The following is a 12,210-nucleotide window of genomic DNA, read 5'->3' on the forward strand; positions in this document are numbered from 1 at the left end:
CACAGACTAATTACCTGCTGTTGTATCATGGTAGGGGGGAGGTAGCGGTGCATCTTCACATTGTGGGGTGCACCGGGCACACCAGGACCGCTACCGCTGCCTGACGCCATGGCCGCCATTGCCGCCATGGCTGGGCCACCCAGGTTAGCCATGCCCCCTCGTTGCCCAGGGCTGAGGGCAGCCATGTTTGGACTGCCTGTGGGGATGCCTGTGCTGCCACCAGCCCCACCCACCGGGGAGCCGCGCCCCACCATGCCCATGTCGCCGTAGATAGGAGACGCGTTCTGTGGGGTCAACACATTTAAAAAATTCATACACAGAGTTGGTCAAGTAGCAACCTATGCATCGACAGTTCATTCAATAAGGAGACACATTCAGCTGGGACAACATACACTTACAACATTCTCATCAACAGTTCATTCAATAAAGAACCATCAATTTTTCCCTGCACCAAACACTTAGAACCTTAACATACACACTTCATTCAATAAAACACCATCTGACTTTCTCTTATTCCCATCACAGCCACAGATATATATATATAGAGAGAGAGAGAGTTAGTTGTACTGGGGGCAAGACAGACTGAGAACTTTACATAAACCTCCTTCTAACACTATACTCTCCTGTCACACACTCTTCAAACTGTCACACACACTCTCCTTGCTGATCAGACACTCCTCTCACTGCCTCAGACACTCATGCACTCTCTTAACAGCCAAATACATTCATACAGACTCTCCTGTCATGCAAACTCTTCTAACAACTAAAATAGGAATGCTCTCTCTCCCCTCTCTCTCTCATACATAACACAAAGACTCAAGAATACACTAAGGAATAAATGCCATTTATTCAAAAGAAACTACAAATTCATATAATTAATCTGCAAAGCTCCTTACAGATATAAAAATTCATATGGGAAACTTATCAACAAGACTATGCTGCGTTTCTTTTTTCTTTCCAAAACGGTTGCTATTTACAGGCACAGACTTATCGCTATACCACAGTTAAGGGGGAGAAAGCTTGTCTCAGGTAAGCCAAGTGTGTGTTTGTATTTATCTGTGTCTGTCTATCTATCTGTCTGTCTATCTGTCTGTCTGTAAGTGTAAGTGTGTGTCTGTCTTTATGTGTATGTGAAATTAAGTTATTAGCATTTGTATCAGTGTGTGTGTGTGTGTGTGTGTGTGTGTGTGTGTTCTTGTGTGTGTGTATGTAAATAATTAACATTTGTATCAGTGTGTGTGTGTGTGTGTGTGTGTGTGTGTTTCTTTTTGTGTCTGTGTAAGTTTGTTAGCATTTGTATCAGTGTGTGTGTGTATGTATGTGAGAAGTAACATTTGTCAGTTTGTGGTGCAGAAGTCAACGCTTCCACACACCTTCTACTCTTTAAGTCTTTAGTCACCTAGCACACTACTTAAAGGCCAGAGTTACCATCACAATCACCACAATCACCACAATCACCACTATCACCACCACACCTCAGGAGATCACCACACTCACTGCCCAGTCATGCCACATGCTTCACCATCAGGCACCATATTCATAACACATCACCATCATCATCATCATTATCATCAGTCTATATTATTCCACTGTAGGCAAAGGCTTGGTTAGGTAAGGTAAGTTAGGTTAGGTTAGACTGGGTAAGGTAAGGTAAGGTAAGGTAAGGTAAGGTTAGGTTAGGTTAGGTTACATTAGTTTCAGTTGGTAAGGTTATGTTTGGTTAGTTAAAAGTCAGGTTAAGTTTGGCTAGGTTGAGTTAGGTTAGCCTAGGTTAGGTTAGACAAGATTATGTTAGGTAATGTAAGGTTAGATTTGGTTAAGTTACGTTTAATGTTCAGTAAGGTTATATTATGTTGCATAAGGTTTTCAGATTAGACTAGGTTAGATGAGGTGAGATTATACTTTACTAGGTAAGGTTTTGTTAGGCAAGGTTACATGGGGTCAACTTAGGTCAGGTTAGGTTAGGTACAGTTCACATACCACTTCATCCACACTTGAGACTCATACCACACCACATCACAAACCAGCCATCACCACACACCACACTGCAAGACCACACTACTGTCTCATGCCTCTGTATGCCAGGAGAGAGCCTTGTAGCACTACATTCCCTCATCTCAGCTTCTCACACTAGCCAAGTTAAGTACACACTGAGAGGGAAGGAATGGAAGGAAAGTTAAGAATGAAATAAGTGAAACAAGAGGAAATAAAGGAAGGTGTAAATGACATGGAGAAATGGAAAGGTAAGGAAAAAAGGAAAAGAATGGATTAGTTAAGATTGAAATAAGAGAAATGAAAGGGAAAGAAAGGAAGGTGTAACATGAAAGAATGAAAATATATGTAAAAATTTCTAAATCTTCTCTTCTTTTCTTCCTTCCTACATTTTCTCTTCTCTCATATTTACCTCCTTTTCTTTCTTTGCTATACTGTTCCTTTCTTTCATCTCTCCTCCCTCCTTCCTCCCTTCATACATTGCCTACTTTCTCTCATTCCTACCTCATCTTCACCTTCCCTTCTTCCTTGTACTGTTCCTTTACTTCGCTCCTCCTCTCCTCTCCTTCATTACATTCTCTCCCTCTCCTCTGATAATGCCACAAAATTCTCATGAGATTCTCAACACAAGCAATAAGGACTCCAACATACAAGTGCATGATAAATAAGACACCTTTTGTAGCAGCACAAGAACATACATAATGAAGGTCACCTCTATAATCTTGGCTCCACATTTAAAGTCAATCATCTTCTCTCGCTAAAGATGCAAGCAGACTGGATGTTAATAAAAAGAATAAATATATAAATAAAATATAAATATTGTCATGCAGGATGTTAATAAAAGAATACATAGATAGAATTAATGAATAAGTAAAAATTCTCATGCCACAATTAAAGATGCCTCTATTTCACCTTTGGATTTCAGTAATACCTCACATTTTCAAGTACCTACACAGTACATCACTCTGTAACATAATTATATACTACACTATTAAATCATCTTACATAACAAGTATCAGTAACCCCAAACTCCTCACAAACAAAACAAAATGTATGATAATTCTTTGTGTTTGTGGCTCATGTTTATTAACGGTTTGCTGCCTCACCAGGACTATTTGCAAAGGCTACAGAGACAGTTTGAATCTCATGTTTTCTACTAATGGTGACAAATCCTTATCAAAACTATCTACAGAATCATGAAAAATACACTTGAAAGCTCTAATAACTGCCACTAAATATAGAATCCTTGTTAAACTCTCACATGAAATCATAAATAAATCATAAAAACACTTTATGACCCCAATAACTTCCACTGTAGCCCGGCAGAAGCAGTGGTAAGACAGCAAAGCATTTGACAACACAGCTCAAAATTTTCAGCAAAACAAACCTTCCTTTTGTGTTTAGGGAAGGAAGCACAAGCCTGTGTAATATTATTAGCTCCCCTAAAGGTTCCCCACTCCACCCCATCCCTGCCAAGCCTTCTCCCCCCCTTCACCTATACTGTATGTGTGTAGGTGAAAGGACAGGAAGGCTTGACACTCCTCACAGCTGACTGACTTGCTTTGATTCTCAGGTCTCTGGTTTGGCATCCACACCACACCCACTCCCATGCCTGCATCCACACGCTTCTTTTGATTGCCCATCCTACCACACACCAGACTAGCCTCGGGTTAATAGCAGACAAATGCCACATCAGCGATATCGGATACGAAGTTAAGCATGGGTGAGTGTTGCTTTACAAACATTCCATCAATTTTCAACATCAGAAGACAATTTTTTTCTCTTGGCGACATCAGAGTGAATGTTGACTTACAAACATTCTATCAACTTTCAATGCTACAAGTAAGATCATTTTATTCTCTCAGCAACATCAGATACGTAATTGAACATGGATTAATGTTAAATCATAAACATTCAATTAACTTTCAACATCAGATCATTTTCTTCAGCTCTGATTTATAAAAGCTGAATTTATATTTACAAATGAAAATCTAGTGAAGTATCTGACCCTCTGCCTGCTGCAATGTCTCCTCCAGCTTAATTAAGTGTTAAGTGAAGGCTTAGTGTGATTTTGAAATACACCACTGCAGCAAGAGAAGCAACTCACTGTCTTAAGCATTTTAATGCCAGAAGTTACATTTCCTCTCGGTAAAATTATCCTCTGTTACTAAAAATAACCAATGCCATTAACGGTCAAAGGGCAAACATAATGAGTAATGCATTGACCACATTTCACAATCTACAATTCATTCTCACTTACAATTGTTTTAATACTGAAGTCATTTGTAAATCTCAACTCACCCATCCTTAAATAACCTAAACAAAGATTTCAGTCAGTAAAGGAAGATCAATATTTTCTTAACGTAGTAATTCCCTTAACTTTGTAACACGGACTGTGACTTTCTAACCATTGTGTGTGTTTGTGTGTTGGAAATTGATCCCCACACCAGCAAAACTGCCTTGCCCATTACTTACTAATAGTGGCAGACAAGACGCACTCACACCATACACTAGCACACGTGCACACACACACGCACACATTCACACAAATATAATACATGAATGAAATCTTTGTGCGAGTCAGCCTATGCAGCACACAGCCTTAAGTCTCATATGGCTAAATATTTGCATAGCTCCAACATTCCACAGTGAAAGTTTGACTCCAGTGTTGTGTTGCTGCGTTGTCTCTCCCTCGGCCATGACAGACGCTGCACACTCACTTTAGATGCAAGGCCTGACAAACACTGGCATGCAGGGATACAGGTGATGCAGTAACAGGCAAGGCCAAACACTATTATTACATATTTAATTGAATTTCAATCTGCCCTGTTCCGGAGCATGATGGAAACTGAAAAGCTGATCTGAAGTGTGAACAGCCATGAGTTTTCACCCCAACAGACTGAATATTGGCAGGAAACTTAGGCTAAGTGTACGCCCCACTTGTTACTTGTCAGGCTGAGTGAATATCAAGTCTCTTGTGGATGTTAGCTAGCCTTCAATGTCCTGTCAACACACTGGCCAGGTACTGTACACCATGCCAGCCCGTCTCTTAGTACCCATCATGTCTCTCCTGCCCTGCTCCATCCTGCCATGCACCGTCCTGTGCTGCAGTGTGTGCCAGGCCTATACAAGCCTCACCCGTCCCTCCCTCGCCCCTGGACTCTCAACACTCACATGCCACCACTTGGAATGCCAACAAGAAGTCGTGATAAAACATTCTTTACAAGATATAGTGCAAGATCTGGGAAATAAGAGGAACATTTCAGAAAATATACACCATTTTGTTTCCCATGGCAAGTATGTATGTAGTAGTATGAAGTAAGCTAACTCTATGTTACTTCATAATGGCAAATATAAACAGGCGACGCTACACCGTACTGCTAAAGCTACAGGAGAGTAATTCGTGTCAGGCCTCAACACAAACATCACGGCACGATTCAAGTGTTTCCCGAGGGTGACTGCCGCAAACCACACAGTTCCAGCAACACCCTGGCGACCAGAGGACGTGGGTGACACAAAGGCCCCTCACAGAGTGCCACAGCCACAGCCACCCCCTCCTAGCAGTGCTTCCCTCTCACTGTCAGGTATCCATGGCACAATCCTCCTCTTCTGGCAACTCCAGTCTCTCCACTTTTGCCACTCCAAACTCCTGGCTCTCCTCCTCTTCCTCCTCCTCCTCCTCCTCTGGCCTCAGCTCCTTGTCGGCCTTGTCACCAGGGTCAGCCTGCTCCTCCTTGATGCCCTTGGAGTCCAGGTACTGCTGCACGCTGGTATACCCCATCTTGCCCAGCCGCTGCACGATCTGCCCCACCGCCTGCTGTCCAAAGGCCTTGCGACACAGCGAGCAGTTGCATATTCCCCTGCAGACTGGACAGCACCAGTCAGGGTCCAGCAGGGCCTTCCTGGCATCCTCCCCATACCTGGTGCGCAGACACGGCCCACAGAAGAAGCCGCGCAGGCCAACGCACTTTCCCGACCGGCATATTGTCTTGGTGTCGGACGTCTTCTGGCGGCACTGGTGACAGGAAGTGCCGTTCTCCTGGTCGTGTGTCTTCTCCTTGGGCTTGGTGGCCACACGGTCCAGCATGTCCGTAGTGACCTCCTCAGGCTTCAGGATGTGCTCAATCTTGCGTCTGACACATGGGGTACTCTTGCGCTTCTTCCTGGGCCCATCAGGGGCCTGCTTGCTGCTGGACTTCCTGGCCTTGGCCTTGCCAGTCTTGGGGGTGACCTGTAGGTTCTCCTTGATGCCCTCAGCCCCGCTCTGCTCCAGGAACCACTCCATCCAGGCCTTGGGGGACTTGGGGGCCTTGGGAGGCACACTCAGAGACTCTTTGTCCTTGTCCTTGTCCTTGTCCTTGGGTGGGCTGGACTTGACAGATGAGGGGGACTTGGCCTTTTTCTTGGGTCGGTCCCTGTTGCCCTTGATGAGGCACTGGGCTAATATGGACGAGGTAAGACTGCCCGCATCATCCTGAAAAATCGACAAGATGGATTTACTCACAGCGATCTCGGTCACATCACTCTTAAAAGTTACTATAAATTTCTTTCTTTCTTTTTTTTTTTTTGTTTGTTTGACTGACTGCCCCTCCCCCCTCTCTCTCCAAGCACCAACAAGGACACAAGCAGGTAAAGCAAGACTGCTGGGACTTTTTGCTTTACTTTCTTTTTAATTTTCTTTCTCTTTGACTTTTTTCGTTGTGCCATTACTTTAGTGTGTCAAGTCCCCGAGTGTACAAAATGGTCAGACAGCAAACCCCAAAAACTGTGTTCGTAAATCCATCTTGCCTTTCTACAGTGACGTATGCCGCACTGGGACGGAAGAGTCATTAACACAAGTACACAAGAAAGGAGCGGTGCCGGGTGAGACAGAATGGGAAACTAGTAGGAAGTGAAGGAACAGGATTTTTTGGTGGCATAAATAACAGACACCCGATGGACTGTATCTTGGCAACTAAGCACTCTGGGGCCCAGCAGCCAGGAAACAGTCCATCGGATACTGGAATTCCTCCCTTTGGTAAAAGATACACTGGAGTCAAACTGAACTTAATCCAATCATTCTTCTTTAGTCTAGACACATAAACACAGGGAGATTTAATTTAACATGCAAAGAGTTGATTCAGAGGCTGGTGTACAATAATTTTGACAGGGTGCAGGCTTGGTACATATAACACACACGCACACACACACACTGGCTTTCAGATTACGTAAAATTAAAGTAGATGAGGAAACATGGCAATTTGAGCCTAATGTAACTTTGCATGGTACAATTAGATCAACAAACCACTTAACTATATCTCTTATGTAATACTGACAAATTCAAACTTGGACCCATGGGAATAATGCTGAGAAAGTAACCTTAGCTTGCTTCACTCAACACACACACACAAACACACAATACTCCAATCCTCTCAATAAATTGGTAATATAAAAGACTGATAGCCTGACACTCTAAGGATCTGTGGGAAGGAGTGTAGTTATGTGTAGTCAATGCAACCTTACACTATTCACTCTGGTTTGGATCCTCCTTACAGAGCACTCAATCCCCCTCTCTCTCTTCCCTTCAGGTACTTATGCACAGGTCTTCATCTCTTCCCCTCTCAAGAATAAGATAAGACTAGAGGGCAAGTGTAGAGGAATGGTTAATCTATCTCTATACAAGACTGATATCCCTACAAGCAAGACAGCCTGGTATATAGATCAGTGGAGCTTTACCCAACAATAAAGACTGAAAATAAAGGCAGCAGAGGTAAGAGTGAAGAGGAATGGACAGTCTAACTCTATACAACACTGATACTCTTACAAGAAAGATAGTCTGGTATATGATTGGACAGATATTTCCCCACCAATACAAATGACTGAAAATAAAAACACCCCTTATAAGAGAAGAGCATTTCAAAACAAACAATGCTTTGAGTAACTACAAGACTTTCCTGAGCCAGAAAGGTTTTAGCTCCCCAGCCACTCGTGACATCAGTGGCATCTTAAAATTATACTCTAAACTTGCATTAATTCAAGTTTGAGGAGAGAGAGAGCAGTCAGACAGCTGAGAGGAAGAAGTGACAGCTTACCTATGCATACAAGCATCAGAGTTGGAGTTAATAGAGGAAGTAACAGAGCATATCCACTATAGTCTTCCTTCCTAGCTAGCAACTGGAGCCATGGGGAAGATGCAAGTCAATGAACACAATAGAAGAAGTAGTGGTGAGCTAAGGGAGAGTGATGACACCTTACTTACACACACAAGCATCAGTTTACATTAAGAGGGAAGGTAGTAACACATATCCACTGTAGTCTTCCTTCCTAGCTAGCAACTGGAGCCATGGAGAATATGCAAGTCAATGAACACTATAGAAGAAGTATAGAAGGGAGAGTGATGACAGTTTACCTACACACAAGAGCATCAGTTTACATTGAGAGAAAGTAGTAACACATATCCAGTGTAGTCTATTCATTCCTAGCTAGCAACTGGAGCCACTGTGTTAGAGATAGGGATTATTATTATTGTATTAGATTATTCTCCTTATTTTTCTCCTCTCTGCCTGGCTTGTCCATGCTGAGATCAGGCGAATGTGGATGCTAGGCAGGTTTATTTGCTATTTGTAGGCTACCAAGAGGCTATTAGGAGGCTGTACAGAGGGATCAAATAATAATACCTCTTCCTAACAACATAGAATTTGTAAACCAGAGAAAGGTAGTAGTGGTGTGTATGTCCCCAGATTTATGTTCACCCTCTGACATGCATGCACCAGAACACTAGCACTTACCTGACACAACCTACACCTCCTGCACATAACACATCACTGACTCAAATCTTGCAAGATAACATGCAGCTACCACATAGTAAACGTATATCTCACACCAGAAACTTCACCCACATAAGATAACATGCATATAAAAGATGGACGTAAAATTCAATCGTTAAATTTCATCCCTTAAAAAAAATATGTAAATAAAATAAAATCATGCATATAATAGATGATGTGCACTTTAAAATCAAGACATTTCACAGATAACATGCACATATGAAGAAACACAACAGAAGGACAGGCACCAGCAGATTTGTTTGTGTTACAGGGCAGCAAGTGAGGGTGACACTATCAAACAGTGTGAGGAAAAGGACAGGAAAGACAAACATAGAATAGGACAGCATGGATAAACAGACAAAATGAATGAATGATAGGATAGCACAGGCAAAAACTGGATAGTTTAATGAAGAATAGCATACCATATATGAAAACAGAATAGCAATGAGAAAAGGATGAGTAAGAGACTAATTCTTCAATGGCCCTTACTAAGATATATATAAAAAAAAAACTCTAGGAAAGAAAGAAAATTTTAAAAAAGAAAAAAAAAACATCTATATTTCCTAATTATGAGGAATAAAAATCAATACGACTAACAAGACTAAACCTCAACCTTTTGATGAGGAAAAAAATAGAACAGGTAGATGAACTAGAAAAGTAAATATAGAGTTTAGTCAGACCATCAACCCAAGAAAAAAATAAAAATACACATGAACTAAAAAAAGAAGAAATGAAGAGTTTAGAGACCATCAACCCAGATAAACTAAAAACAGGCAAATGAACTAAACAAAGAAGAGGAAATAAAGAGTTTAGTGAGCATCAACCCAAGAAAAAATAAAAACAACCAGATAAACTAAAGAAAAAGTCAATGAAGAGTTTAGTGAAACAATCAACCCTGAAAAAAAATAAAAACAGGGACATGAACTAAAGGAAGAAGAGGAAATAGAGTTTGATGAGACCACCAACCCAGAAAAAGGAAAAAAACAGGTAGATCAACTAAAAGAAGAGCCCATGAGGAGACCATTAACCCACCACCACCACCCTCAGACAAGATGCAGAACACCCCATCAATGCAGAACAAGAGTTAAGAGGAGGCTACAAGAGAAGTCACACTAACCTCACGCATTTTTCTCCGCCTGTGTTCCTCAGCTAAAGCTGCCACTCCACCATCATCCTCCACATACTGCTGAGGGTGAAACACAGCATTAACACACCACCCAAGGGAACCAGGACTTTGACTAGCCTGTCTGTGGTGCCCTAATGTTTCTACTACTGCCTTTAACTTGATTGTGTGGTAGCTTTATAATAATTCTACTACTGATGAGAGTAAAACAATATTAATACACTACCAAAAGAAACCAATGCCCTTCTAATGCTTCTAATGCAGCGGAAAGCAAGACACACAACAGTAATGCACCACCTACATAAACTATAACTGACTAAATTGTGTGTTGCCTGTCTAATACGCTCACTTCTACTTTTTTTCCTCATCATCTGGTATTGAATCCAGTCATAAATATTATTAAGTGAAGCTTTCATATTTAAGATCCTGATATTACACAGGGAATTTTATTAAATATATGAACAGAAGCCAAGAATAAGATCAACAGGTGACTTCATTCCTGTTCTATAGAAAAGCTCAGCATGAAGAGTTCTAATTTGACAAGGTACTTTTGTCCTGCTGGTGTCTTGATACTTCCCTCTTGAAATCCATTAATTGGTCCTGACATGAAGCTTGAGAAAGAATAACAAATCTTGCATCTACCTACACATCAGCTGATCACTACTTAACCCAGGGAATGTTAGTCACACATCCTATTCCTGGTGAGGCGGTGAAGAGCCAAAAAAAAAAAAAAAAAAAGATAATTTGTAACCCGTCTGGTCCTCACATTAAACTTTCAGTAATTAGCTAATCATCACTTAATACACAATATATTAGTCACACATCCTGTTCCTGGTGGTGCTTCGAGACTCCCCTCTCGAAACCCATCTGGCCCTCACATTAAAGTTATAGTAATGAATTTTGCACTTACCTATATGTTAACTAATCTTTACTCAACACATGATATATTGGTCACACATCCTGTTCCTGGTGGTGCTTTGAGACTCCCCTCTTGAAACCCATCTGGTCCTCACATGAACTAATAGAAAAGAGTGTTCCATCTACCCATACATTAGTTAGTCCATACTCAACACAAGGAATACTAGTCACACCTCACTCTAATTCAATTTTTCACTCAAATCAAGTATGAAACTCTACAAAAAAGATGCACATGATGAATGATCCAGAGATGTTACTAGACACAAGAGTAAGATACAACCGAATTCATAAATGCACCAATCAAAAAAATAGAAGAAAAAGAACACCAAAACCAGGAGACTTAGTGAAGAATTAAATACAAGAGGAGGCCTTCTCTCAAAAATTAATGAACGCATCAATTCAAGTAACCAGAAGAAAAGGAAACCAAAAGCAGGAAAGTTAGTAATGAATTAAAAACTACAGCAGGGTTTATCATGGAGAGACAGGAAGAGCTAGTCTGGCCATGGAAAGAGGATGAAGGAGGGCAGCTAAGTGAAAACTGATGTAAAGAAGTGAAGAGGTGAAGGGCCACAAAGCAGGATGGTTAGTAGAATAAAAAATTAGACCAGGAATTCTGACATCAAATAGAGAAAAGATAGAATGAAGTGGTCTGGCCATGGGAAGATGATAGAAGAGGACAATTGCCTGAAAACTGGCAGAAGAGCACATGCAAGTGGTTCATGAGGTAAGAGCAGATCTTCACTTCACAATACACAACACACTACATTCCCACACCCACAAGTCAAAGCCTCACTGATCATAACACTACCACTACACACAACAACAACAAGCCTGGTAAAGATCAAAACCTCACTGATTACAACACAGCACAAAAACAGGAGTGGCAGACTAACCTGAGCTGTCACAAGGTTCTGCACGGGCGTGGAGACCCGGGAGGAGTGAGCACTGGCCTCCCCGTTGATGGAGTCTGGGCCGCCTTCCCCTCCCCCGCCACCATCGCTGTTCTGGCCACACACCGACATGTGCTGGGGCCAGTGGGATTGCTGGAAGGAAGATGTGGTGTTAGTGAGAAGAGATGTGGTGGATGTTTGTGCTGGGTTTCTGTTGATGTGAACTGAATGGTGTGTGTGTGTGTGTGTGTGTGTGTGTGTGTGTGTGTGTGTGTGCTTCAAGGGCATGTCTAGTGTTTTTGTTTAGTTTTGTGTTGTGGAGAAGGAGAAGGAGGAGGAGGAGTACAGGCATACTGAAGGTGTAGGAAGCGCATGCACGCACACACACACACACACACACACAGTATTAATTTACTTATCACACTCATACATACATACATACATATACAAAGGCTCTCCCCCATAATGAGGATAGCCAAGA

The 12,210-nt window shown here is 41.8% G+C and overlaps 1 protein-coding gene across 1 annotated transcript in view; it reads right to left on the reverse strand.

Moving 5' to 3' along the window:
- Positions 1-832: 832 nt before the first annotated feature.
- Positions 833-12,210, reverse strand: part of LOC135094585 (MYND-type zinc finger-containing chromatin reader ZMYND8-like) — a 31,879-nt gene continuing 20,501 nt past the window's right edge. The window contains exons 11-13 of the mRNA XM_063994815.1: positions 11,733-11,882; positions 9,916-9,984; positions 833-6,466 (exon numbers count right to left, since the gene is read on the reverse strand). Of these exons, the coding sequence (XP_063850885.1) occupies positions 5,573-6,466; positions 9,916-9,984; positions 11,733-11,882 (1,113 nt within the window). The 3' untranslated portion in view covers positions 833-5,572. The remainder of the gene's footprint in view (positions 6,467-9,915; positions 9,985-11,732; positions 11,883-12,210) is intronic.

Source organism: Scylla paramamosain, chromosome 46 (genome assembly GCF_035594125.1).
Source record: "Scylla paramamosain isolate STU-SP2022 chromosome 46, ASM3559412v1, whole genome shotgun sequence".
Taxonomy (NCBI): Eukaryota; Metazoa; Arthropoda; class Malacostraca; order Decapoda; family Portunidae; genus Scylla; species Scylla paramamosain.